At 41.3% G+C, this 24495-nt stretch overlaps 1 protein-coding gene across 1 annotated transcript in view; it reads right to left on the bottom strand.

Moving 5' to 3' along the window:
* The window catches only part of NPAS3 (neuronal PAS domain protein 3), a 963361-nt gene extending 939549 nt beyond the window's left edge, over window positions 1–23812 (bottom strand). The window contains exon 1 of the mRNA XM_052659608.1: window positions 23742–23812. Coding sequence (XP_052515568.1) covers window positions 23742–23812 — 71 coding nt within the window. The remainder of the gene's footprint in view (window positions 1–23741) is intronic.
* Between the last annotated feature and the right edge of the window lie 683 nt (window positions 23813–24495).

Genomic DNA, 24495 nt, shown 5'->3' with positions numbered 1-24495 from the left:
TGACTTGGCAATGGAACATGCATGCACAAGTCTTTTAACCAAGACTTTCAAGTGTGACACATCATTAAATCAAGGCATATTCAAAAGTGCCATGCTATACAAAAGACAGGAATGTATTATAACCCATGCCACCATAACTCACAAAACGGAAACCTGTTCACTTGTGATTGTTGTAAAAACTATGTGGGAAAAAGAACTGTAGACTGTAACTTGCTAAACAATATCATAATCTCCTCATAATAATCTTTAATGTAATACTTCAGCATAATGCTAGGTTTGATCAGCAAGTTTTGATGATCTGTTTATTTTGCAATTGTAATCATTAGCTTTATAGAGATAGTTAACGATGAAATCAGAAGATAAGAAAGGTTATGATTTAGTAAAATTTCAGGATGCAAGAAGACTCAACACCTATAAGCCAATGGAATGTATTAAAGGCAATATAGAAGATGGGACCTATAGCATTAATCAGATAGAATTAATAGCATTAATAGAAAAGCCCCAGAATAAAGACTGAAAACAGAAAATAACTCTAAAGGAGACAGAAGGAAGCTAGTATCAGGATGTCATTTCTACTCTATACTAACTCAACACAAACAGGTTTGAGTCCAGTTTCAAATCCTTACTAACTATGACCTTACCTGTAAAGTGAAGATATTGCCAAACACATCTTACTGAGTGATGGAAAAGCTTAAATAATATACAGCAAAGGCACCAAGTGAACTCTTGGGAAATTAAAATGTATGGATAAATAGAACAAATCAGGAAGAGAGCAAGCTTAAAAATAGGACAGATACCTGCCATGATGTAATATATTAGAATGTGAAAACATTAACATCATAAGGATCTGTCCACTACTGAATCATGATTAAGACTAAGATTCTGCATCATATACAATTTTGGAAAGATTACATACTTGAAACCTTGGTCACTTTCTGTCCAAATAGCTGACTTCATTTTGCATTAAGCTCCAAGAATCTCTACAGGACTATTTCAGCTCTAGATCCTCTCATCTATAATAATCCCCACAACAGTGATTCAGATCAATGAGAGACAGGTTTCCATGAGTCTCTTGCATTTCTGAGCATCTTGCAGGCAAGGTACTAACTATCCTTTGCTCCAAACTGTCCACTGAAGTTTGCTTGTGTAGAGAACGGCTCTGGAAGATAGAGCTAATGTTTCTCCCTCTGAGGAAAAAGAACACATCTCTAAAAGATTTAGAGTCCCTAAGATCAGAGTTCTTGTAACATAAGCTATTGTGTGTATAGGTATTATCTAGTCCTCTTTGCACCCTCCTAAAGGAATTGGGGCTCAGAGAATTACATGCTGATATCCCGGCAATTGCTAATGCTGTATTAAACTTAACTTTTCTTCATCTCTGAATCAAAGGTCTTGCATCTTCTACCAGTATCCATTAAACTGCAGCAGGCCAACTTATTAGCTTGCACGTAGGATAAAGTATCAGACTCTTCAAAATTCTTGACACAGATTTTCAGGATAAATATACTCCCTTGAGTAACTGGTGAAAATGTATGAATATGCCATTTCTTGGATCCCCTGAAGCCCATTCACATACTGGTATAACACTGATGGACCATGGGTTAAAAATTCCTGCCTAAGTTAGGAGAGGTCTCACTCACTCAGAGTCTATCAAAAGTTTTTGTGACCGTGTATAGACTAAATCTGCTTTCAAGTGAATGACAGCAAAATACAGCTAGGCGGGAACATCTGCGCTTGGAGCAAGACTTAGTGAAATGAACTCGAGAAGAAGTGGGGACGGGATGGATCTTGTGGAGTCTGTTATAGTTTGGTTCAACCCAAATCTAAACACCTGCTGCAGATTCCTTTCTACAAAGAACACTATAGCCATCTGTAAATTTCCCATTTAAATTCTATTTCAGCACTAAGGGGACACTTGCAACCTTGGTGTCACAGCCTACCACCCAATTCTAAATCTCTTCTCTTTGTACTAGCTCTATACCAGAGACTTTTAATTAGAAAAGAAAAAAAAAATGGTTAGCAAGGAAAATGTGTACACCTCGTGCATTTAACTCAGCTTATGACATTTCCATTTTTACACTCAATAATGTGAGAAAATTCACATTATTTCTAAAACAATGTCATGATGAGATGCTGCTAAAGTTTCAGAAGAGGTATTTCAAAGTGTTGACCGACATCTCTCTTAGAGGGGTAAATATGTGTGGTGTGGAGAGACAGGCAAGAACATGAAAGATTCTCTGTGTTCTACCAATTAAAGTCTTGTTTATTAGTATTGCTTCCTTTTAAAAAATGAAAATAAGCTTTACCCCTAACTATAAATTGTTCTAATCAGATTGTCTCCTAAGCAGTTCAGCTCATTCATGTCCAACTCTTTGCAAACCCATGGACTGCTGCACACCAGACTTTTCTATCACCAACTTCTGGAGCTTGCTCAAACTCATGTCCATCGAGCTGGTGATGCCATCCCACCATTTCATCCTCTGTTGTCCCCTTCCTCTCCTGCCTTCAATCTTTCTCAGCATCAGAGTCTTTTCCAATGAGTCAGTTCTCCTCACCTAGCTATTAGGAATCTCCTAATACCTAGCTAAAATCAGCTTTGAGAAAAGGTCTCTGATGAGTAAAGAGGGAGAGACTGGAGTTACAGAAGTCCAGTTTACACCATACCATACTTTTTTCTTAAGTGTTTACATAGCAGAAAAATAGAAAATTGCCTCTTGAAGTACAGAGTACTTTTAGGAAAAATATTTTGATCAGTGGTATTAAATCATCACTGAAAAGCATAATACCCTAAGGAGATAAAGTACTCTTAATCTCTAGATAATATATAGAATACATGTTTGGATAATCTATATTAATTTATATTATCTTTAAAAAGTTATCTTCTTATGGTATCTATTAAACACATTAATTGGAAATGTTCAAAGAAAACAATAAATAAGTGACTGATACATGTATTTAAAAACTCATTAATCTAGGGATTTCCCTAGTGGTCCAGGGATTAAGACTCCATGTTTCCAATGATCCCTCACTGGGAAACTAAGATCCCAAATGCTGCCTGGCCAAACAATAAAACAACAACAAAACAAACATATATTTGTTCCATATATACAACATATGGAACAAAAATATATATTTGTAACATATTAAATTAAAAAAATTTTAAAGTCAGTCTATCAGGAGCAAGAAATCTTATCCAATCATAAATATTTATTAATAAATCTGTCTACCCTATGAACAGGCTTCCCAAGTGGCACAGTGGTAAAGAACCACCTGCCAATATAGGAGACATGAGTTCGATCCCTGGGTCAAGAAGATTCCCTAGAATAGGAAATGGAAACCCACTATAGAATGACTTGCCTGGAAAATTCCATGGACAGAGGACCCTGGCAGGCTACAGTCCACAGGGCTGCAGAGTCGGAATGAGAGACTGAGCATGCACACACACCCTATGTATGTATGTATGTATGTATGTATGTATGTATGTATGTATATGTGTGTGTGTATACAGTCACTAAGTCATGTCCGACTTTTTGCAATACCATGGACTGTGGCATGCCAGGCTTTCCTGTCTTTCACTATCTCCCAGAGTTAGCTCAAATTCATGTCCACTGAGTCAGTGATAGCAATAGCAAGGAGAGATAAGACATTCACGTCCACTAAGTTGGAAATACAACAAGGAGAGATAAGAAAGCCTTCCTTAGTGACCAATGCAAAGAAACAGAGGAAAATAATAGAATGGGAAAGACTAGAGATCTCTTCAAGAAAAGTAGAGATAGCAAGGGAACATTTTGTGCAAAGATGGGCACAAAAAAGGATAGAATGGTATGGACCTAACAGAAGCAGAAGATATAAAGAAGAGATGGCAAGAATACACAGAAGAACTCTACAAAAGAGATCTTCATGACCAGATAACCACAATGGTGTTGAGCCAGACATCCTGGAATGTGAAGTCAAGTGGGCCTTAGGAAGCATCACTACAAACAAAGCTAGAGGAGGTGATGGAATTCCAGTTGAGTTATTTCAATCCTATGTGCAGATGATACCACCCTTATGCAGAAAGTGAAGACAAACTTAAGAGTCTCTTGATGAAAGTGAAAGAGGAGAGTGAAAAAGTTGGTTTAAAACTCAACATGCAGAAAACAGATCACGGCATGCAGTCCCATCACTTCATGGCAAATAGATGGGGGGAAAATGGAAACAGTGAGACTTTATTTGGGGGTTGGCTGCAAAATCACTGCAGATGGTGACTGCAGCCATGAAATTAAAAGATGCTTGCTCCTTGGAAGAAAAGTTATGACCAACCTAAACAGCATATTAAAAAGCAGAGACATTACTTTGCTGACAAAGGTCCATCTAGTCAAGACTATGGTTTTTCCAGTAGTCATGTATGAATGTGACAGTTGGACTATAAAGAAACCTGAGCACCAAAGAATTGATGCTTTTGAACTGCGGTGTTAAGAGAAGACTCTTGAGAGTCCCTTGGACGGCAAGGAGATTCAGCCAGTCAATCCTAAAGGAAATCAGTCCTGAATATTCATTGGAAGAACTGATGCTGAAGCTGAAACTCCAATACTTTGGCCATGTGATGCGAAGAACTGACTCATTTGAAAAGACCCTGATGCTGGGAAAGATTGAAGGTAGAAGAAGAAGGGGACAACAGAGGATGAGATGGTTGGATGGCATCCCCAACTCAATGGACACGCGTTTGAGTAAGCTCTGAGAGTTGGTGACGGACAGGGAAACCTGGTGTGCTGCAGTCCATGGGGTCACACAGAGTCGGATAAGAATGAGCTGCTGAACTGAACTGAGTCAGTGATATCATCCAATCGTCTCATCCTCTGCTGCTGCCTTTTCCTTTTTGCCCTCAATCCCTCCCAGCATCAGGGCCTTTTCCAATCAGTTGGCTCCTAACATCAAGTGTCCAAAATACTGGAGCTTCAGCTTCTGAAGCAGTCCTTTCAATGAATATTCAGGTTGATTTCCTTTAGGATTTACTGTATACCCCAAAAACACTAAACCAGTTTAACTTTACAAGTAAAGAAGAAGAATTAGAAGGAAGCTCCTTTGAAAAACAAGGTTAAAAATAAATAAATAATTGTTGCTGTTACCTCACTACAGAAATTTATTCTTTTATAAATGTTTTAGGAACACACAACATTTTCAGGGGTTAGGTATTCCCCTAAGCACTGGCTTGTCCATCAAATATTACATTAACTTCTTTCTTTGTGGTATATCATCTGGTTTTGAAATATTTCCAGAGTTGTTCTACTGTCTTGATTGAATTTAACCAACAAATGTATTTATCACTGAACACTTCCAGAGTTTTCCTTCAGCATTACACTGAGTCATGTGCATAATATGTCACTTTAAAATATAACTTAATACAGCCTATTGCTTCCTCTGCAATGCCCCTCTGGACATTCTTGCAATAAGAGTTTCTTTTAAAAGATGTTTTCATAGAAGAAAAATACTTAGGTATCCTATATTTTAATGATTGAAACCTGCTTGGCAAGCATCACATTTGATCTGAAAACTTTAGTTTATTTAATAGTTTTATAAATAAGGAATATATGTAAATATTAACACCATCAGAATAAAAATTCACATGACTTAAACTCATTATTTTGTATCATGCATTCATGTTATTTAAATCATGTAGTCACATAATTTTATAGCAGGAAGGAAATGTTAGCAACTCAATATACAAATGAAGAAACTACATAAAACAGAACTTCCTACAAAGATAGCAAAAGACTGACACAAGTCACCAAGACTTATGCCATTAGCTGCTATTCTACTAGAATCAAACAAGCAAGTGGCCGATGGTAATTCATAAAGTATTGCCCTGACAATCTCGATATATCCATGGGCTCCTGTCTTAAGTATATGTTTATTATCCCTCACCTAGAGCCAGACATCCTGGAATGCAAAATCAAGTGGGCCTTAGGAATCATCTCTACAAACAAAGCTAGAGAAGGTGATGGAATTCTAGTTGAGTTATCGCAAATCCTAAAAGATGAAGCTGTGACAGTGTTAACACTCAATATGCCAGCAAATCTGGAAAACTCAGCAGTGGCCAGAGGCCTGAAAAAGGTCAGTTTGCATTACAATCCCAAAAAAAGGCAATGCCAAAGAATGTTCAAACTACGACACAACTGCATTCATCTCACACACTAGCAACATAATACTCAATATTCTCCAAGCCAGGCTTCAACAGTACGTGAACCTCGAACTTCCAGATGTTCAAGCTGGATTTAGAAAAGGCAGAGGAACCAGGGATCAAATTGCCACCATTCACTGGATCATCGAAAAAGCAAGAGAATTCCAGAAAAACTTCTACTCCTGCTTTATTGACTACGCCAAAGCCTTTGACTGTGTGAATCACAACAAACTGTGGAAAATTCTGAAAGAGATCTGAATACCAGACCACATTACCCGCCTCCTGAAAAATCTGTATGTAGGTCAAGAAGCAACAATCAGAACTGGACATGGAACAACAGACTGGTTCCAAATTGGGAAAGGAGTACGTTAAGGCTGTATATTGTCAGCCTGCTTATTATTTACCTTACAAGCAGAGTATATCATGCAAAATGTCAGGCCAGATGAAGCACAAGCTGGAATCAAAATTGCTGGGGGAAATATCAATAACCTCAGATATGTAGATGACACTACCCTTATGGCAGAAAGTGAAGAAGAACTAAAGAGCCTCTTGATGAATGTGAAAGAGGAGAGTGAAAAAGTTGGTTTAAAACTCAACATGCAGAAAACTAAGATCATGGGGCATCTGGTCCCATGATTTCAGGGCAAATAGATGGGGAAAAAATGGAAACAGTGAGAGACTTTATTCTGGGGGCTCGAAAATCACTGCAGATGGTGACTGCAGCCAGGAAATTAAAAGACACTTACTCCTTGGAAGAAAAGCTATGACCAACCTGTCATATTAAAAAGCAGAGACATTACTTAGCCAACAAAGGTCCATCTAGTCAAAGCTATGGTTTTTCCAGTAGTCATGCGTGGATGTGAGAGTTGGACTATAAAGAAAGCTGAAAACCAAAGAATTGATGCTTTTGAACTATGATGTTGGAGAAGATTCTTGGACTGCAAGGAGATCCAACCAGTCCATCCTAAAGGAGATCAGCCCTGAATATTCATTGGAAGAACTGATGCTGAAGCTGAAACTCTAATACTTTGGCCACCTGATGTGAAGAACTGAGTCATCTGAAAAGACCCTGATGCTGGGAAAGATTGAAGGCAGGAGGAGAAGGGGACAACAGAGGATGAGATGGTTGGATGGCATCACCAACTCGAGGGACGTGAGTTTGAGTAGGTTCTGGGAGTTGGTGATGGACAGGGAAGCCTGCCATGCTGCAGTCCATGGGGTCACAAAAAGTCAGACATGACTGAGCGACTGAACTGAACTGAATGGAACACTTCTTGCTTTTTGCCTGCCCTCTATTGTACACAAAATCTGACATTCCTTGGTACAGCTTGACTTTCAGGACTCTCTAACTGACTTGCACCCTAGCATATCTGAATAGCAGTTTAAATATCCTAGTCTAGGGATGTTATAGAATTCCTCTTATAGTTATCTTTTACAATATACAAAATCACATCAGCTAGAGGATGGTGCTACTGTCATAAAAAGGGCTATGTCCCAAGTCATTTGTTTAAGCTGCTATGCAGCCACATCAATACCTCGCAGGAAAGGGCCTTTGGAAATTCTTAACATTCTGAAGATAAACACAAAGGTATGACACAGCTCTTTCTTTTTTGCTAAGACTTTTCTATCTTGTTAGTAATTGTTTGCATCAGAGAAGAAGTGACTGCTAAAAGATATACTTAACTTATTATAGCTATAAGCTTCCCTGTATTAGTAGGAAGAGACCCTTTTTATTGTATTTTTACTTTTTTTTTTTTTTTTGGCCATGCTGTGTGACTTGTGGGATCTTAGTTCCTCAACCAGGGATTGAACCTGGGCCATTGGCAGTGAAAGCAGAGAGTCCTAACTACTAGACCACCAAGGAATTCCTCTATTTTATTTTTTAAATGATCCCAATTTCTTGTCCTAAAAACCAAAAATAATGTCTGAGATTAAACCCTACGGATGAATCCATGTCCTATAGCAGTATAGGTTATGGGATAATATGCCTTCATAATACCTTCTGCTATCTCTGTTGCTAACTATAACTCTTGCATATATAATTCCATTATACTTTTATAATTCAAGGTTTTGAAATGCTTTTGAACCATTAATATATTTTCCTGGTTAAAATTCTTTGAGATGTTCTTAACAAGAGTCTTAGATAATGAATTTGGGCAAACTCTGGAACAGTCTTTACAGTATTATCATTCTCATTAATTTTCAGAACTACCCACTGTGTTGAGATGATTGTCATGGGCCTAAGACTTCAATTTGGCTAAATATTTTTGCATATATTTCAACATATAAGTAACTACCAGATGTTTAAATGTTAAGTTCATATGGAAGAAATGGTTAAATGTATTTATTTTTATCTCACGATTTCTTTGTAACACTAATTCTCATTTTACTATTTCCTTATGTATTTCACTATTTCCTCAATATTTTGGTCTACAATGGGCCAATAACTCTAAAATCCCTTCAAAGACAAAACAATCCTTTAAAATATTTCAGAATTTAGACCATTTACTCATGTATAATATTTAATATATGCAACATCGCTAATTTTTTAAAAGAGAAACCTTATATAGTGCTTTACCTATTACTTTAGTAAAATATACAGACTTCATGTAAAGCACAGGATTACACTTTTTTTTAACAGAGTTTTCCGTTTATATTCTTATTTGGCTTTAGCAACCTGATATATGATTCTGCCCTAACCTGTCAGAAAAAAGATGGGTAGGAGGCTAAAAACAATATTACTTTTAAGAGAGTTACTGCAGTACACAGTTCTGTACTTTCATCCAGTTTATTCGTTTTTCTTTGCCTCTTTGGTTACCTCTGAAGACTGCTCCTGTTTCCATTGTTTCATCCTTTAGCATTCACATATCAGAGCAATAAGTATTTCATTACTGGTTTATCTGTCCAGAGGCTTGAGAAGCGGTAACAATTAACCCTCCCTTCACAGTGATTGATACAGGCTTTGCTTTCAATTTGTTCCACTACACAGATCATGAAATTCTGAATGCAATCATCCTCATTGACCTACACTTTCAAACACACGGCTACAATGAGACGAAAGTAATTATTAAAAGGAACACAGGACTACTGAGATCTGAAACAAAGTCTTTTAAAAATCTGTTAGATGACCTTCCGGTAAAATTGGCAAATTCTGATGTTAACAAAAATGATAGCTTTGTGTCCCTGTCTGAAAATATTCAACGCAAGCTGATCAACGTATACTGTGGTGATTGTACTGACTGCAGTGTATACTTCGAAAATACAGAAAGCCATTTTAGAACTGTTACAAAGTAGAGATAAACTGTCAACACTGTAGCTTAATCTGCCTAATTTTTTTTTAAGGAAACTAAACTTCCTGCTTTGTGTATAAATGATCAACATTGACCAAAGCAAAGAATCAAGACTGGAAAATCAATCGCTTTATTCTATAAGAAGACTTGCATACCTGAATCCTACATCTTCCCTCTCCTCCTCCCTTTAGATGAAGATTCACAGTAAGAAATGAATACATTTTTCACAAAGTCTGAAAAATAGCTTCAAATAAATATTAATCTACTGCAATCGATATATATGAGGAATGGAGAGGGCCGAATGGGAGAGTGGTGACTACAGAACTATATTAAAACAAGGGTTGCAGTTAAAGAAAATCAGGGTGGAAAGCAAGGCAGCAGGCCTGAGGCTCTAATCACAGAACAGAGTGATGGAGATGAACCAATACTGCATGGATTAGCAATGAATTATTTTGAACCGTAATCATATGGCTGCACAGAAGAGAGGCGAAACTAGCCATTACTCATAAACTGATCTACTGATTTCTTGAGAGAGGTGGGGGCGGGGGGATGAGAACAAATTCATATGCTAAACTAATTCAGAATAATGAAAACCTAAAGATGCAGTTACACTTCAAGTTACATTCTATTTTTAATATCTACCACATACTACATAATATGGGGTATTTACAGTAGAAACTATAAAGTGCTTGGATTCGAAAATCCAACCATTTCCTCTAAGATTAGGATGTGAGGTATTTATGCCTCTCTGTTTTTTCTTGTCCAATAAAACCATTTCTGAATACCTTTCATACCCCCAAATATAAAACACTGAAGTGTTTCGTGATAAAGAAGAAACAGTACTCTAGGAATTAACTTCCTTTGGATAATGGGAAAAAATCATACCAAATGAAGATTCAATTGTTAGAACTAATTTTGTTAGGAAGAAAAAAAATCAAAACTGCTGGTAGCAAGAGATTCCTGAGATTCTTATGAACAGACTGTTTAAATGAAGAGCACTTTAATCAGTAGAGGAATCCTCACGTTTCTAATGTCTTGCTGTGCATTCTGCAGGTTATAGTAGCAGCTGGTAGAGGTCATATATCTTTTGTGAGCATCCCAAAAAGGCTCACTGCCAGACTGTTAAATTATGAATAAGCAATGAACAAAAGAATGCAGATACGGTGGTGACAAGATAATCCAAGCAAATTTATCTATGACAAATTTCACAGGATTAACAAATTACATTTACACAGAACAATAAAAATGTGCAAAAAAAAATAAATGATGAGCCTACTTTTCCTTAAAGCATTAGGAAAACAAAAAGTCACAAATCCTCTACATATATTTAAATTTAACTTGATCTAAAGTAAGACATTTATAATATATTTAAGATATCTTTGTACCATTTTCCCATTTTAGGTAGATATACACAAACTTCGTATACTGGTTTATATTTCATACATGTTACATTGTAAAGAATATATATATATATACACACACATATATATATTTGGCTTATATATAAATCATGTATACAAACAGTGAAATCTACAATAAATAAATGTCATCCCATTCATATACATGAATAGAATGGATATGTTTTTAAGAAACGTATTTTGAGAAATTTATTTGTGTAATTTGTGTAATTATTTGTGCATTATATAATTATTTGTAATAACTTCAATTAGTACAATACATATTAGCTACCAAAATATCCTTATTCACTGATGCCTCCATTTTCAAGGACCAGAGAGAGGGGTTCTGAAAACAGTTTCAATCATTCCACTTGCTCCTACCAAAACACTGCAGTCTTTTTGAGTAAAGTGCTTCTTCTGCACAAAGTTTTTAGAACTAGTGCCCTTTTCTGCAGTGTTACAATAGCAGAAAAGAAAATTCACAGTTGGTGGAGGGGATTGATTTCAGCTATATTCATTAAAGATGACCCTTAACCCAATATTAAACTTTTCTTTATAATAAAATTATTTGTATTAATCTTATAAATGAGAAAAGCCCCAGTCTATCAGATAATAAGAAATTACTGAAATGACCTGTGAGTCCATAAAGTGTTCTTAAAATGCTATGTGGCACTGCTTTCCAAAATATGTGATATATATTTAAGTTTTAATGTTATAGACAACCTCCGTACCAGAGTCAGAGCCCTTTAATACTGCATTGGTATACTGATGATAATAAAATAATGAGTCACTAAGTCGCGGCGGACTCTCTGTGCTCCCATGGACTGCAGCACACCAGGCTTTCCGGTCCTTCACTATCTCCAAGAGTTTGCTTAAATTCATGTTCATTGAGTTGGTGATATAATTTATTTTAAGATGACTTGAATGCTGTTTTAAATTTTGTAGCCTAGTTTTCATTTATACTTCCTACTGTCTGTTGCTTTTAATCTTCAATATTTTAGCAAAACATTTCTCTAAATGAGTTCTTTCCAACATCTCACAAGTCAACCTATCCTTTATGTAAACAAGAAATTTTCTTAACGTGAAAGTGAATGTTTAAGTTACACAAAATACTCAGCTCTTTCAACCACAAATACTCAAGCACTGCTTATCTAGTCCTTTCAAGCCCTGAAATTCCTATATTTTATTCTTTTTTTGAAGAAGCTATTTGGTTGACAGTATTGCATCTAAAAACAGAAAGATAAACGTGGTATGCTTGTCTACTGCCTCAAATCTAACATATGTTCTACAAGGAGCAGTGATTAAAGTCAGATGTTACAAAGTTTCATAATCTTCAGTCACTAAGTTGTGTCCAATTCTTTTGTGATCCCATGGCCTGTAGCCCACCAGGGTCCTCTGTCCATAGGATTTCTCAGGCAAGAATACTGGAGTGTGTTGCCATTTCCTTCTCCAGGGAACATTCCTGACCCAGGAATTGAACCCGTGTCTCCTGCATTGGTAGGCAGATTCTTTACCACTGAGCCACTAGGGAAGCCCTTTCCAAAAGTATAGCTTTTATCAAAGAAATGTTACATACCAGACCAACCCCTGTGATCCCCCCCTACCCTGCATTAGAGAAATTAAAATGTTCTCAAGACTTTCCTTTCTTGAATGTCACAAGTGTGTGAACATCCAGGAGGAGAGTGGGGGGAGCTAAATGATAACTTATCACTTATGTATTTACTGTGGTCCATTTTTAAACATGTTTTTAATTAAATGAGTTAATTAATATATGTAAAGCCCTTAGAACAGTACCCGGTACACAGTACTATATAAATGCTTGCTGTCATTATTTTAATGCCAGGTAATTTGGCAACAGGCCAACTTCCACAAGCCCTTATACATCTCAAAAGAATATACAGAAACACAGGCAGTGAAGTGTATTATGCTTTACCCATTCAGTGGCAAAACTATCCCAAAATAAAAGTCTCGACTGTAGTCTTCAGATTAAACTGTGACACACTCTGAGGCAAGAAAAACAGGAGTGGAAAAGGTCCATGAATACTTCACAGTCTAAGACCAAAGAGGCCTATGTATATGGCAAACTGATGCTTCAGAAATCATTCAGTGAAAAGTCTGCCCCGAAATATAGATAGCTGTGGAAGGAAGGAAGTGAAAGTTGCTCAGTCATGTCTGACTCTTTGCAACCCCATGAACTATACAGTCCATGGAATTCTCCTGGCCAGAATATTGGAGTGGGTAGCCTTTCCCTTCTCCAGGGGATCTTCCCACCCAGGGATCGAACCCAGGTCTCCCACATTGCAGGCGGACTCTTTACCAGCTGAGCCAGAAGGGAAGCCCAAATAGCTGTGGAGATTGCCCACAAAACTACTGGAATGTTAATGGTAGAGTGAGAATAATTCACTGATTCTTTCTCTCACTTTATAAATACCGTTTTTCTGAACTTCTCCAAACATGTGATGAAACACCAAAAGGCAGAGATCTAATTCACTACTCAGCACACACAGTCTTTCTGCCATAAGAGCTCTCTGGCATGGGCTCAGAAATCCCTGACTCTGGAAAATCTGAAAAATGCAGGGCCCCTCCACATTGCAGTTAAGGTACTACATTTCTACAGAGACAAACCTGATTTCAGTCTCTACTCTACCACCTTCTTTGGGAACAATATGCCTCTGTGTTCTCATCCATAAATGGGGATATTAGCACTTCCCTTGTAAGGCAGTGGGGAAACCAATGAGAAAATTACTAGGAAATATTTAATATTTGTTGCAAAGGGCTTTGAAACAAGTAATGTCCAATAAATCTTTATTATCATATGTGATCATTTTCATTTTAAAATCCCAAAGATCTTTTTTAAATTTTTGCTATTAATTCATTTACATTATATAACATCTTTTCTTTCTTTCCCCCAAGAACCTCTAATTATTTTACAGTCCTTAGTTGCAATATTTTACAAGCAGAATACCTGTCCCCCCAGAACACTAAGCTAACAGAAGTCAAAGGAGATAAGAAGCCTTTTTTACAGGTCCATGAATTCTCTACTTTCTACTCTTCCAGAAAAGGGTGTTTTCTGGCCCTTGATAATATTCCACATATCCAATATATGGACAAGTCTATAACTAAAGCAACTGTTCTTACAGGGTGTATTATTCACTACTATCTCCAGCACAAGTCAGGACGGTCCATTGCAGAGGTTCAATAAATAAAGCTGAATGAACAAACCAATCAATAATTATAGTCGAGGCTCACAAGCCGTTTGGACAATGGCAATGTGCGATTTTCATCTTGCCTCTCATGATTTTGTACACGAGACCACAAGTATGCCAATTAATTCACCAAAATATTATGCTTCAGACATGTATACAGACAACTTCAAGAGCTGTTTAATCTTGTCACTGCCCTAGTAATTTCAGCTATAGTAGTAGTCACTTTCCTCTTACTAAGCCATGCCCTGTTTATGCACTACATTTTTACTAATATCACTGCAAACTATTCTATGTAAGGTTCTATCAAACTTATTAGTGCAAACATCCTATTGACATTAATGGGGCCCAGCGCAGTAAAAATACCATTCAGTTACAGTTGGTTTATTACACTGCCCAATGAGGGGAAAAAAGTAAGAAAGAAAACAGGCACTATTTACTATAAAAACACTAACATCATTAAATGCAAAGCAAACATAACTGAATTTTCCCATAAATTTGGGAAGTTCTTAGCTAGTCATAGTACAGATTTCAATATTTAAAGTTTTACATATTCCATTGTGTACAACTTTGGAAACATTTAAATTTTTAAATTAATATTTAATCACATGAACAACTAAAAATTTTAACAGCCTAATCCTTCCACTAGGTATCAGCCTTATCCATTGTATGCAATTAGGAAATGTTGATAAAACACTTGAAATTAAATTATAAGCCAAGAGCCGTGCAGAATTTTTTTTAAATTAATTCAAGAGATGAATGCTATAATACAGAAAAAGTAGCCAAGTGAACATAACAGGGGAGGGGCTAGCTCTGCTCTCATGTGTGTTTAATTTTCTTTAAATTTAGTGAGTGGCATTCTGCATAGGAAAGGGGAAAACTGGAATTGCAGGAAAAACAAGAAAATAAAAATAGACTATCTAAGGGTCATTATTAATAGTAAAGCACTTAAAGGAAATTTATTAGAAAAAACATTATCAGAAGTGATTTAGATATCTCTGTGACATAGCCCCTGCAAATACCCTACAAAATATAAAGCTCAACAGCTTAAAAAATAACTCAATAAAAGCTACACCGCCTAAATGATGCCCCCTCAAAAAAAAAAAAAAAAAAAAGTACTGCTTTACAAAAGCATGTACAGTAAAGAAACCCCTTGTCATAGAAAACCACGCCACAGAGCAGGGGACCCTGGACATCAGATCCCATTTCAAACAGATGCAATTTTAACATGCCAGTGGATCCCAAACTAAGATCTGGGCCAGAGCAAAAGAGTTGAGAGGTTTATAGAAATTCTGGCATTCCCATAAAACAGATCTATTGCAGGTAGGAGCAACAACTGTGTAGAAGAATTTGTGGGAAAATTCAAACTTCATATTGCCAAAAATACCAGGCTGTTCCAAATTGTACATCAAATTTAAATTGAAATATAATTCTTACCAACTCATTGCTGAACAAGATAGTAATTTCCCACAACTTTCAGTCAAATATAAAAGTCGTATTCTTAAGAATATTTTTAAAGACCACAGGGACTAAAACTTTAATAATAATACCACTAGGTGCTTAAAAAAAAAAATACCTCATGTAACTTTTTTTTTTAACCAAAAGCATCCAATAATGTTGGATTCGAGTTTGCTCATAACAAATCAAATCTAGTAACAGGCATATTACAGATTTGAAGTAGCTATGTGTCTCTCAATTTATAAATCAGATATTGGAAATAGGAAAGGATGCTGTAATGTGGGAGGGTCCTACATAATAAAGGTCTTTATAACTGCTGGCTCCTGAGCTATACAATCTAATATCCTCTCCGGTGGTTCTGTGATATGCCCATGCATTACAGTTCTTGTTGACAGTCTGTTGCCTTGGAAATATTTCATTATTTCAGTTTTTCCATTTGTAGACCCTTGGCCTTGTGATATGAAGGCCATCCTATTTCATATTTTCGATTATCATTTAAGCAATCTTGTGGAGCTATTTATATATAAGCAAGTGTTAGACAACGCATATCATCATTTATCACTCTGTGTTTAAGCTTACATTGTAGAAAGAAATGCCTCCAAAAAAGTCTCCACCACCACCTTTACTTTTTAAACCAAAAGCCCTGTGCTACTGGAATATGCTTTGCAAACCAGCCTGGGCGTATCACATGCTTGACACTTCTGTCTAATTTTCTTGGTTTTACATCCATGTAGTGGAAAAACTCTGCGGTAGTACTATATAATTTGCAGCCTACTGGAGTTTTTTGTTTGTTTGTTTGTTTGGTTTTGTTTTTAATCCAAGGAATTTTAATACACAAGGTTTTCAACTTGTTATTTCAGGCTCCAAAGAGACACTTGCTGCGTGTATGAGTCAGAGGAATTTAAGGATAACTAAATAATAACATAAGACATTATCAAGAAAAAACTTCTTTTCCCAAAATTTACTCTGTAAACATTATTAGGAGGAAATGACTTTTGTACTGTATTATTAAACTCAGGTCAGAGTTTCTAAACAAGAAGACAATTCAAAAGATTTTCTTTTCTCTCTCTCTACACGTTTTAATACTGGTATATGTGAAAAACAATAGAGACAGTGTCCATAAAAGCCTTTAAGAAGTCAATGATTTGGAAACCATGTTTTAAGTAAATGGGAGGAGGTCACTTAATACATGTCCACAGAAAACCATCTTTTGTAAACATATTTCTGTTCAACCATTACAGAGAAATTACACTGCTAACCAACAAGTTCCAGGCACAAAGTCCACATAAAGGTGAAGTGACTACTTAGTTGAGCAAGTAACTATGAAAAACAACCCCTCCTGAACCAACCGTCTGATTTCCCATTTCTCATTACAAAACCAAATCAAGGAACATATGTAATGTTTACACTCAAAGTGTTAAGAGCATTTTAAACCCTAATAACAAAGTGAACCCTCGGGGCATAAAACAACTGTTTGGATAACGGGCCAAGTTTGTGGTTATTACTGTTTGAAACATTTAGTTTATAACTCCTTTCTTCCTTTCCTCTGTATCAGTCGCTCCTTCTGCCCGTACCTCCTTAGTACTCCTCCCTCTCCCTACAGGTTAAACCTTCTCAGATCCAACCTTTAAAATGACAGCATCCGAGCTGAACAAGAAGATGCTATTAAAGGGCATTAAATTAAATACAGTATATCCTCCTACAACTTCAATCAGAATTTCAGACCAAGTGTTATTTAGTTCAGCTCTCAAGTGGAGCAGAATAACAAATCGCGCACTTTGATTTACCTTCTTCGAATGCCAAATGGAGACAGGTGATAAAGAACGCGCTCATGCACAGGCTATGAAGTTTCCTCTAGAAATTAATTCTATCTTCAAGATTCCTATCTCAGAGAAATTCCCAAAATGGCACACAAATAGGCCTCTGCTGGAGAGATTACTGGGGCCATCCCAGTAAATACATTTACTACCAGAGAACTGGGGAAGAAGGAGGCAAAGAAAAGGAAAGAAGGGAGGAAATCAATTGTAAACTTTTGACTTCGAAAAGTATTCATCACCATGTTAAATACGAAATAATTATTAAAAGCTTTGCACAAATGCTCTGAAAAGCAATTTTTCTACCTACAAAAGTAAAGTACTTAATATGTGAATTCTCATAAAACACTTAAGACTAAATGTTCCTTTTAGCTTTATGAGTTGTCAGGTAGTTAATGCTAACCATCTTTAACATCTTTAAAAGCTGAGCTGTGTATGATTTACTCCCAGGTACATGACTTATATAGAAATTAGCTAGAGTTTAGAATGAGTCTCTTACGTATCTACTTTAAATTACTTCCTTAATCCTGACAATTCTGCGGTCCCTACTGAATAAAGGAAACAAGCAATAGTGCAAGTGAAGTTTTCTAAGGGAATAGCTTGTTTAAATATCTCCTTAACAACTAGATGGAAACTACACGTTAAATGCTATGTTGTATCAAAAATAAAAATGCCCATGTCAAAACAATTAAATCTTGCTACTATGGACTTCCCTCATCTTTTCAAGTTCACTTAAGCCTGTGAGGAAAGTAAACATCGCTGGTTGGGGGCCGGGGCCGGGGGCGGGGGCGGGGGCGGGGTGGGAATGGACACATCTAACCGCATTTGTTTTCCTCGGGAATCAATGGGTAACATTTCATAATTCCTCCTGAGCATTTCCTCCTCTGAGACAGAGAGAGAGATTCACTTTGCTCAAACCAATATGCTATATGCAATTAATGTCATTAACGCTGCCAATTAATAGCAAATAGGAGTCCAAACAAAGTAGGCTGGGTGGACAGCAGGAGGGGAAAACCACGAGGGGCGGAGGGGTGCTCAGTTACTCTGAAATCTAACAATGCCACTCACGTAGGACAGTTAAGGAAATTGTGAAGACAAACTCCCTTTCCCTTTTGGCTTCGGTGTAACTAACTTCAAACAGACATGCTCGGCTGAGCTCCCTGCCTGGATATGCAGTTCTCCCCTGGAACTTTTTAAAACACAGATCCGCAAACAGTAACTAACGGGACAGAGATGTTCCAAGTGTTGGCACATTTTGGATCTCGCTGTTGGCTGGCTCATTGGGACTGAAGGGTTTTCTTCTTTATTCCCTCGGGGGTGAGGGGGGTGTGGAAGAAGAGGGTGAATAGGAGGGCAGTGGAGGAGAACAGAGGGCAAAAGCAGGAGACCTACAAGTTGACGAGGCTGCGGGCGGCAGCCCGGGCGGCGGGGAGGCGGCCGCGCGCCTCTCTCCGCCCGGCCCGGCCTAGCGGCTCCGCGCGGAGACAAGCCCCTCCGCGACACCGTCCGGGCCTGGCGCGAGCTCCGCGCTCCCCGCCCCCGGCCGCCTCCTCCTCCTCCTCCTCCTCCCCTGCTCGCCAGCCTGCCCTCCCCCTCCCCAGCCTCATTCCTTCCTAGAGAGCAGCTGCCAAGGGACCTGCGGCGGCCCCGGGGATCCCCCGGCCCCCCCACCCGCACCGCTGCTCCCCGCCACACGGCAGCCCCTTCGTTTTTGTTTCTCTCTTTTTCTTTTTTCTTTCTTTTTTCTGCTTTTTCTTTTTTTTTTTTTTCTTTTTTTTTTTTTTCTGTCAACGAGTCACTCCATTCGCCGAGCCGAGGAGGTGCGACCGCTCGGAGAGCCTGGCGCCGCCGCCGCCGCCGCCGGAGAGCCCGCTCGCTGCCGCAGCCGCCGCGGGCGGACAATGCGCGCGGGGACCGCGGAGCCGCCTGCCCGCAGACCGGGTTCCCGCGGGCTCGCGGCCCAGGAGGCGGGCTGCGGAGCGGGGCCCGCCACCTCGGCGGAGGCGGCGGCGGCGGCGGCGGGAGCGGCCGCCCCGGCGGCAGGTTCAATAAACAGAAAAGTGTTACCGTTCTCGCCTGGAAGGATCCTGCTGAAAGCTGGGCTTGGTGGGCGCCATCTTCCTGCTATTTTTTTTCCTCTCTTACTTTTTGCCTCTCTCCCCACTCCCGGGGCGGGGGCCGTGGGGAGGGCGGGGGGTGTGCGTGTGCGTGGGGTGGCGGGAGTGAGTGCGGGCGTGCGCGGCGCTCAGCGGCGGCCGGGCGGGCGGCGGCCGTGGCCGTGGCCGTGGCCGTGGCGGCGGCGGCGGCGGCGGCCGTGCTGCTGAGGCGGGCAGGCTACGGAAAAGTAGAGGGGCCGGAGCCTCGCCGGCAGCCGGCCGTCCCCTCGCGCCGCCGGTGCCTCTCGCCGCAGGTCGCCGCCTCCTCCGCCGCCCGCGCCTTCTCCTCCCCCTGCTCTCCGGGCGCCGCCGCCGCCGTCCATGCGTCGCAGAGCCCCCGCGGCCCGGGCCGCTCCGGCTCCCGAGACATGCCCGGCGCGGAGACGGGCGACCGGCGGCGGCGGCGGCGGAGGAGGGGGCGGCGGCGGCGGGGGGGCGGCGGGGGCAGGGCGGCCGCGCGGCCCCGCGGGCAGCCCGGCCCAGGGCCCCGCCGCCGCCGCCTCAGGGTTCTCGCCCTCGCGCGCCGCCACACCCCCCGCCGCCGCCCCGAGCCGGCCGGGTGGCAGGTGGGGCACACACCCTCCCGGCGGGGGGCGGGGGGGGCCTCAGGCCGGGAGGGGCGGGGAGCCGGGGAGGAAGCGCAGGGGGTTCCCAGCTTGACCGCTGTGAAAGTATTTCTGGGCATTTTCCAGCTGCTTTGCTCCAGAGCGCTCTCTCGCACGCAGACACACACCGCCCCCCCCCGCCCCCTCTCGCGCGCGCTCTCTCTCTCTCTCCCCCTCTCTCCGTGTCTCTCTCTCCTCTCTCTCTCTCTCGTTGGGGGACTGGGAAGCTCGGCTGCCGGCGCAACAACGCCACTCAGTTGCAGTTTCGAACACTTCCCTTCTCTGGAGTATCGCGGCCAGGAGCAAAGAAAAAAGAGAGAGAGGAACTGGGAGGCCCACGGCAGCGGGCAAGGCAACCCGGCGTCCCGGGCGCGCCTTCGGGGACAAGCGGGTGGGGTGCGCGGGCGGAGAGGCCCGGAGAGCCCCTCTGGGCTGGCGGAGCGGCGGCACAGGCTACCTTGTGGCTCGGGCGCTCTCAGCAGCATTTCCAAGCCCGGAGCAATCTGCATTATTCACGCATGTACCAAGTCTGCAGACCCCGGGGTTCACAAGTGAATCCCCAGGAGTTTAAACGCAGTTAGATAAAACGCTTCTCCCGCCTGGGCACCTGGGACCAGACCGGACTTTGGGCCCTCTGGGATCCAGCCTAGCCGCGTCCTTATTTTACAGCTCAGAGAGGCCTAGAGATAGGGCCACTCGGTGCAGGGCCAGTGCTGGAATCTATTGCCTAGGTAGCCCTTGGTCAGAGATTTTTCTCCACGAAGCCGCTCTGCCGGGTGTGGGCAGCTTTTTAGGCAGAGACTTGGATCAGTCCTGTGTCACCCAGGAACGTAGAAAGGACTCCCAAAGCATTTCTAGTCTGAATAAATGAGAGCCACAAGGAAAACATCAATTCTAGGAGAGGCTTTGCATTTTACTTTGAACTTAAGAAAAAACAGATTCTCAAAGAGGTCCCATTCACTGCTACCATTTCACTATAGTGGGGCTGAGAGTCAGAAACTTGGAAAACCTAAGTGTTTTTCATGGCAGACGTGTTTAATCTGCATGGTGATGTTCGAGTTCTGTTTGGAGTACACTCTACAGGTAGGAGAAGATGAGAGTGATTGAAAAATGAAGTGGAAAGTGTTAAGTACAAAATATACATGGGCTGGAAGACAGAGGGAAAAGTTGCCTGCTTGGAAGTTCTGGCTGCAAGACAGTCAGCTTAGGGCGTTTCTACCAAAAGATGACAAATGAGAGAAGCTTGTATTCTCCCAACAGGTGACTCTTTGCTTGAAAACCCCCTTATGCCTGTCACTTCCTCATCAAACTCTCAGAAGGAAGTTAATGCTTTTTTTTTTTTTTGTAAAATGATGTTACCATTTACTGTATACAACAGACATATCCAGGTCTTGAGGTGGAAACTAAAGTCTGCCCTTCACAGCCCCTACTACCTAACAAGTAGGTGGCCTACATTCCCAATAATATTCCAGAGGACAGGGGACTTGTGACTAAGACCATGCCAATAACCTTCTAGCCCTCCCCCATGACTCATCCCCCTTTCCCCAAATTAACTAAAATTAAAGATAGTAACAGGTGTCGTCATATCTGAGTAATGAAATGGAGAGCTACATTTTTCACAGCTAGCACCTTCTCTTCTGTCAACATGAGAGAACATAAAAAAGAGAAGGGAACACGACATCCCACAGGCTAAAGTTTAGAGTTGATTCTTTTTAAAGCTTTAATCTTTAGAACTGCACTGGGATTCAGAAACTTGATAAAGTGGCCCCAATTCAAAGATGAACGTCGAAGCATTGCAGCACTTTCAGGGGCAGAGTGGGGAAACTTGGAGGATTACCCTTGGGTGCTGCTGACTGGCAGGCAATTGGCCGTGGGAAGATCTTCATGGTGACAGACACCAACACTCCGAGAATAAACATAAAAGCTGGAAATTCATGACCACTTCTTATGCCCAGTTCATGTCTTAAGGGTTACTTGAAGTTCCCCGGAGTTCCCTGAAATCGTCCAAAGGCCTTCTGACATTTCTGACCCTGACTCCCTACTTCAGAGACCACACTATTGTGACTACTGCCTGCACTTCCTAGTTAAAGTGAGCGATGTATTCTATTGTCATTTAAATGTTTTATAAGTGACAAAAAACAAAAAAACAAAACTATACCTGAATCATGAGAAGGAAAAATCTAATTCTTTCCTGGTCCTTTTATGTTTGAAAAATGCCCAGATCTTTTGTATTAAAGGTTCTTGTAATCACTGAACTAAAACAAGACTAAAATAATTTTTAAAATCTCTTTAACATGAAATAGTCTGTTTTTTACTTATTTTTAAGACTCTCTTTTTAAAACTTCTGACAATACTCAGCATATAATGAAGTTCTCTACAGAATATATGCAATACAGGGCATCAACTTGGAAAACATTCAGTGTGTTATGCAAAACCTGCTCTGGTCGCTGAGCCATTGGTTAGAAGGCACAAAATATGGCAGTGATAGATTATCTTAACCTTTTCAGTTTAAACACTGTTGGTTCAAATCAAAGGTTCTCAAATCAATGAAGTTTGAAATACAAGGTAAAAATAGGAGCTCTTATTTGAATTATGCATTGTGTATATTTTAAGTTAAATGCCATTGGCAAATCTCTCAGATGTTTAATCGTGTGCAATCTGGGAAACACAAATATTTAATTTCACACTTTCATGTGTTCTTTTTTTTTTTTCTCCCATCTCTTATGAAACTGAATCCCACAAATAGGAAGCTTACCTTTCATACTACATTGTTAGTTTTTCTCAGGGCATTTTTGTGGATTACATTTTTGATAAAATCTTGAAACATCGCAAGTTGTCCTTAAGGAAAAACTTCAGGGTTCTAGGGCTGTTGGTGGTGCTGGTGGTAATATTTTCCCCCTTTCTTTCCTAATTGAATCAAATGATGTTTCCTATTTCAATGTCACACCCATAATTTTTTTTTAATCTATAAATGTTTGAAAGAAATGCAAACAAGAAATACTTGAAAACTTCCTTCTTACCACCTAACCTAACTTTGTAAAATTTGCTTCCTAACTTGTATCTCTGAATCTTATCATTTGCATTATAATACGTTTAAAATGAATACTTAACAGCGCCAAGGAGACTCGGATTTCTTGCTCTATTTCCCTGTAGTAACAGGTGACAAGATAACACTATTATGTAGAATTGCAAGTCTACAGCTTCTCCTGAAAACCGTTCCCATTCTGTTTGGAAACAAATGATCAATCAGCCTCAGGTGATCAACTGCCCCCCTGGCTGCCCGTCAGCTCGGATCCGCACCCGGCAGAGGCATTGAGAAAATTCCGCTGAAGGGGACGAGGATCCCAAAACTTTGCAAAAGCACCTTGTGCTGTGTCTCAGACTTCGCTGTAACTCCTTGGCTACGCGGGGCTGAGACTCTGGATTTGGGGCCATGCAGAACGCACAGGGTGGTTCGACTTCGCCGGTACACTGAGTGCCTTTCAGTCTGAATTGTGAATGATTATTTTTTTCTGTCTTATCTATAGAACGAGGGGCAAGCAAAGTGAGCCCTGGCGATGTGCATGTGTGTTGTAACGCCAAAACAAGAGGCAAAGTGAGTCCCACCCCAGCATCCCGGAGCGGGGGACACTATCCCAGCCCAGGCGGGACTACTCACCGCTGCTGGTAGGAGGTGATGCCCTGGACGTTCTGCGGGGTGCCGTTGGCCGCGGCGCCGGCCCTCCCCATGCCCGCGCCGGCCGGCACCCCCGCGGCCGCCCCGCCGGCCGCCGCGGCCGTCACCTGCACGCTGAAATCCGGAAATATTCGGATCATCGCCGCGGCTTCGGCCCCCGGGCGCGGCGGCTCTGGGCTCGGGCTGGCGGGGGCTCGGGCTGGGGTTCGGGCGGCGGCAGCAGCAGCAGCGCGAGCAGCGGCGGCGGCAGCAGCGGAGCCAGGCACCAGCCTGCAATCCCATTAGTGAGCCGCGGCCACTGTGCGCGGCGGAGAGGCGCTTTGATGTGCGCGCAGTGGGCTGGGGGGGGGGGGGGGGGGGGGGGGGTGCCGCAAGCGCGAGGAGGAGGTGCGGGGGGGGGAGTGCGAGGGACTTGCAAACAGCAAAACGTGTCAGGGTGGGGCCTTTTTTCCCTTTTGGGGGGCGGTGGTGCTCCCCCCTCTTTCCAGGATGTTGCTCTCACTGGCTGCTCCGGCTGCGCCGCGCGAGCCCAGCTGAGGGAAGAAGGGGAGGGGGTGGCGGAGGAAGGATGCACCGGGAGGCTTGGAGAGGACTTGGCCGGTGCAAGGGAATGACGGGCTGCGAGCGGAGGGTGCCTTTCTTTCCCGCCCCCTCAACAACACGGACACACACACACATACACACACACACCGCGCACTTCCGACCCAAAGTGTAAGACGAGCGCGCGCTCTCCCCC

Source organism: Budorcas taxicolor, chromosome 21 (assembly GCF_023091745.1).
Source record: "Budorcas taxicolor isolate Tak-1 chromosome 21, Takin1.1, whole genome shotgun sequence".
Classification (NCBI taxonomy): domain Eukaryota; kingdom Metazoa; phylum Chordata; class Mammalia; order Artiodactyla; family Bovidae; genus Budorcas; species Budorcas taxicolor.
The sequence above is the reverse complement of the archived record's forward strand: the minus strand, read 5'-3'. Positions and strand labels throughout refer to the sequence as shown.